The following is a 4,424-nucleotide window of genomic DNA, read 5'->3' as shown; positions in this document are numbered from 1 at the left end:
AGATTACACAATTCTCCTTATATATGCTAGAAAAATGAATTGAACATATAATTATATTCAAAGGCTTAGCGCAAACTTTTCAAACCAATCTTGTCTAATTATGTCAGTGGTTGCACTCCAACCATAGATAGGCTCACGAAATTGTTTTTGTATGGCATACCGAATGGCATCTGCAACTGCGTTGCTAGGAATGAGTCTGCATTAATGTATTGAAGAAATAAAGTATTAAATAAATAATATGTGTCTATACTTATGCTTCTAATATTAAGAAAATAAACAATTGTTGTAACTTACCCTTTACCATAAGGTCGTATAATGAATTTTCCATTATCATCTCTCACAGGCACGATAGGAGGAACACTCCCTTGACCCACATCCTCATCATCTTGCTTGTGGTCCCCAATTTCCACCCTATCCTCATGACCATCGGAAGTTTGTTCCACATTATTCTCTACCAAAGCCTCATGTGGGGAATGTTGTGAAGAGGCACCCATGGTATGAATACTTAAACCTGGAGTCGGCATAAAGACAAATACCTCAGGGGTTGAGGCATGAATGGGAGATGGTGTCGAGTGAGACGGTGGTGTTATAGTATCAGCAGGTGCTACAATCTTAGTTGATGTTGGAGGTTGAGACGGGGCTGGAGACGAATAATGAAGTGGCCTAGTGGTAGACAAGTTGCGACGTATGACATCCCGCTGCTCATTAAGTTTACCCGGTCACAACATCTTTGGTTTACCCCTAGTAGGATGGGCCTTTCCTTTATCACCGCCACCTTTGTTAGTCATCTGTCGTCATAAAGTAAAAAAGAGTAAATAAAAAATGTCACGTAAATACAAAATGAACAGTGCAATTCAAAATACATAATACAATTTATCAAAATACAAGTTGCTTAAGTACACAATTTATCAAAATACATAATACAGAATCAACAAGTTGTAATATGTTCGATCACAAAATACATAATACATAAACAATTTATCAGAATCAGCAAGTTGCTTAAGTACAAAATACACAATGTAATACAAAATACATAAAATAAACTCTAACAATCTTCGAACACAAATCTTCATCAATCTTCACTACAATCTTCAATCAAAAATCTCTTCGAACACATCTACTTGTGAGTTGTCACGTAAACAAGATATTGGTTCTATTTCTGCAATTGGTAGAACATGTGACATCCCATCAGACTGATAAGGCATTTCATCATTTGTGTTGTCAATCTCCACGTGACCCCTTGGTTTTGTGGTAATTGCCACACACCATCCACGCTTATCTCTACGCATTTTTGGATAAGGGACATAATACACTTGTCTTGCTTTTTGCACCAGGATGAAAGGATCATACAGACGATAACGTTTATCCATCTTAATATCAACAATTTGATATTGTGGATGAATCTTTGTACCCCTATTTTTTGTTGGGTCAAACCATTCACAATAAAATAATGCAACCTTGTCCTTCAGACCAAAGTAATCTAGTTCTATGATATAGGTGATCGTGCCATAGTAATCATCTTCTCCTCCTTCAGTAAGACCCCTTACATAGTTCATAAGTAAATATGTATTATGGTTTGCATCAATATAATTTTCCACGCATTATGATGAACACTTACTCGAGATATGGTTTAATTTCATCACAATTAATCAACACATGTACTTGAGCAGATTTCCATTCGTTATCTGTTAGATAATGTGTTCCAGACTTCCCACTAAGACGACCTCGTTTCAGCAAGATGGATAGTGAAGGTTGGAGATCATCACATTCTAAATGACGATTATTACTTAAATTTGTGGTCGGCAACAAATTGAATGACTTGAAATAATGAGAACAAAAATAAGTTGTCTCGCGTTGTATATAGTCAGCGCATATGGAGCCTTCAACCCTAGCCTTGTTTGTCACTGCCCGCTTTGAGACTCCCATACATCTGCACATTTAATCATTAAATGTCTATTAAGTTATAATAAACCTAGTAATCTGTTAAAAAATCAACCACAACAATTACCTTTCAAATGGATACATCCACCGGTAATGTACTGGACCACCTAACATTACTTCATAGGCAAGATGTATTGGAAGATGCTCCATTGAGTCGAAGAAACCTGATGGAAAAATCATTTCTAACTTGCATATGATAATTGGAATGTTATCATTCAACTTAACTAAGTCGTCCAACCTCAATGTATTGCAACAAAGATCCTTGAAGAATCGACTTAGCTCCATTAATGGTTTCCAAACAAATTCTGGCAAGGAATGAAATGCAATTGGGAGTAAACATTCCATGAAAACATGACAGCCATGACTCTTCATTCCATGTATCGTACCATTCTCAACATCGGCACACCTAGCAAGGTTTGAAGCATAGCCATAAGGCATTCTCAAATCCTTAAGCCATTTACAAACCAACTTGGCATCTGATGATGTCAAAGTGTAATTTGCCTTTGGTTTACCCATCTTTCCGCTAGATAAGACTTGCATCTCCAAGTCCCCGCGAAAGCATAATAAAGACAAGTCTTTTCTCGCCTTTTCATTATCCTTTGTTTTACCTTTAATATTCATAACAGTGTTAAATATATTATCGAAGACATTTTTCTCTATGTGCATCACATCGAGATTGTGCCTTAACAAGTTATCCTTCCAATATGGAAGATCCCAAAAAATACTTCGTTTTTTCCAATTATGACCCACTCCATACCCGTTCAATTTCTTTTTCAAACCAATTTCAGTCACTTTTGGAAAATTACTCACCACCTCCAAGATCTCTTGCCCTGTGTAAATGTAAGGTTCACCGTCTTTCTCATCCCTATTTTTTGTAAAACTTCTTTTACTTCTTCTGAAAGAGTGATTAGCTGGCAAGAATCGACGATGACAATCAAACCAAGAATTCTTACCGCCATATTTCAAAGTGAAAGCTTTTGTGTCTTCCATACAATGAGGACATGCCAACTTACCTTGTGTTCCCCATCCAGATAACATACCATATGCGGGAAAATCGTTAATTGTCCACATCAAGCATGCTTTCATGATGAAGTTTTGTTTTGTGGATATATCATAGGTCAAAATGCCGTTGGACCACAATCGTTGCAAATCATCAATCAATGGTTGCAAGTAGACATCTATATTTTGTTTGGGATTAGAAGGTCCAGGTATGAGACAAGTCAAAAATAAGTATGGTTTGGTCATGCACATTTCAGGGGGAAGATTGTATGGAGTGAGTATAACTGGCCAACAGGAGTATGGAGAAGCAGACGCTTGAATATAAGGAGTAAATCCATCTGAACATAAACCCAACCTTACATTTCTGGGGTCACTAGCAAAGTCAGGATATACATTGTCAAAATGTTTCCACGCTTTTCCATCAGACGGATGGCGAAGGACATTTGAACTCTTTTTATTCTCGTGATGCCATCTCATTTCAGCTGCAGACTCTGTTGATGCATACAATCTTTGTAATCTAGGAATGATAGGGAAATAAAACATTCTTTTTGCTGGAACATCTTTGTATTTTCCCATACCAGTCCTACGTGGAATGAACCTAGGAGAATAACAAATTTTGCACTCAGATAACTTGTTATCATCCTTGTAATATAACATACATCCTTTCTTACAACAGTCAATCTTCTCAACCTTCAACCCTAACTTTGAAACCAATTGTGTTGCTTGGTAATAGTTATCGGGCAAGCATGTTGGCACTGGACATACACTTTTAAGCATTTTTGTAACAAAATCTATACCTTTTTGTGGAACATGCCAATTAGACCTAATTGCCAGAAGTTGAACACAAATTGATAACATTGATTGGGTAGCCCCCTCGTAGATGGGCTTGTTGGTGGATATCAACTTGTCATAAAACCGTTTTGCATCTTCGTTAGACACCTCATCCTCAGCAAATGTCTCATTTCCCATGTTAGTGTTCACATCAAGGACATCTTGATAAGGCCTAAAAGCATCAAACACCATTTCATCCATTGCATTCAATTGGTCGTCGTGATGCACAATCCTACTACTAGTCGAACCACCCCTTGTTTCAACCATTGGCTTCACTTCTCCGTGTTCAGTCCAAATCCAATAATCTGGTTGAAATCCATCCCGGTACAAGTGAAGTCTAACAGTAGTTGTTGTAGATATCTTCATACACTTGCATTTTATGCACGGACACCTTATCTCTCCCTCAGATATACAAATCGGTTGTTTCAAAGCTGTAACACCCCAAAATTTTCATATATATTATATATGTATCTTTTTAGTAATTGTTATTATTAAATTAATAATTATTCTATGTGTAAATAAATTAAATTAAATTTTATCACACTCTACTCTACCTAAATAATTATAATCTTTATTTTTATTTAATTGTTTTGACGTGACAATTACATGAGGACTATTTATGATGTCATTATTTCATAAATGGACATTTTTTT

At 36.4% G+C, this 4,424-nt stretch overlaps 2 protein-coding genes across 2 annotated transcripts in view; both read right to left on the bottom strand.

Moving 5' to 3' along the window:
- Positions 1–19: 19 nt before the first annotated feature.
- The window catches only part of LOC101494667 (uncharacterized), an 8,879-nt gene continuing 4,474 nt past the window's right edge, over positions 20–4,424 (bottom strand). The window contains exons 3-4 of the mRNA XM_073365044.1: positions 295–788; positions 20–196 (exon numbers count right to left, since the gene is read on the bottom strand). Of these exons, the coding sequence (XP_073221145.1) occupies positions 58–196; positions 295–524 (369 nt within the window). The 5' untranslated portion in view covers positions 525–788 and the 3' untranslated portion in view covers positions 20–57. The remainder of the gene's footprint in view (positions 197–294; positions 789–4,424) is intronic.
- Positions 720–4,137, bottom strand: LOC101494987 (uncharacterized). Its single transcript, XM_004514949.1, has 4 exons — positions 2,009–4,137; positions 1,619–1,930; positions 1,122–1,542; positions 720–788 (listed from the first exon to the last, which is right to left on the bottom strand). Exons 1-4 carry the CDS (start codon positions 4,135–4,137, stop codon positions 720–722), a joined length of 2,931 nt encoding a protein of 976 aa, XP_004515006.1.

Source organism: Cicer arietinum, chromosome 2 (genome assembly GCF_000331145.2).
Source record: "Cicer arietinum cultivar CDC Frontier isolate Library 1 chromosome 2, Cicar.CDCFrontier_v2.0, whole genome shotgun sequence".
NCBI lineage: Eukaryota > Viridiplantae > Streptophyta > Magnoliopsida > Fabales > Fabaceae > Cicer > Cicer arietinum.
This window is presented reverse-complemented; position numbering and strand designations above follow the sequence as displayed.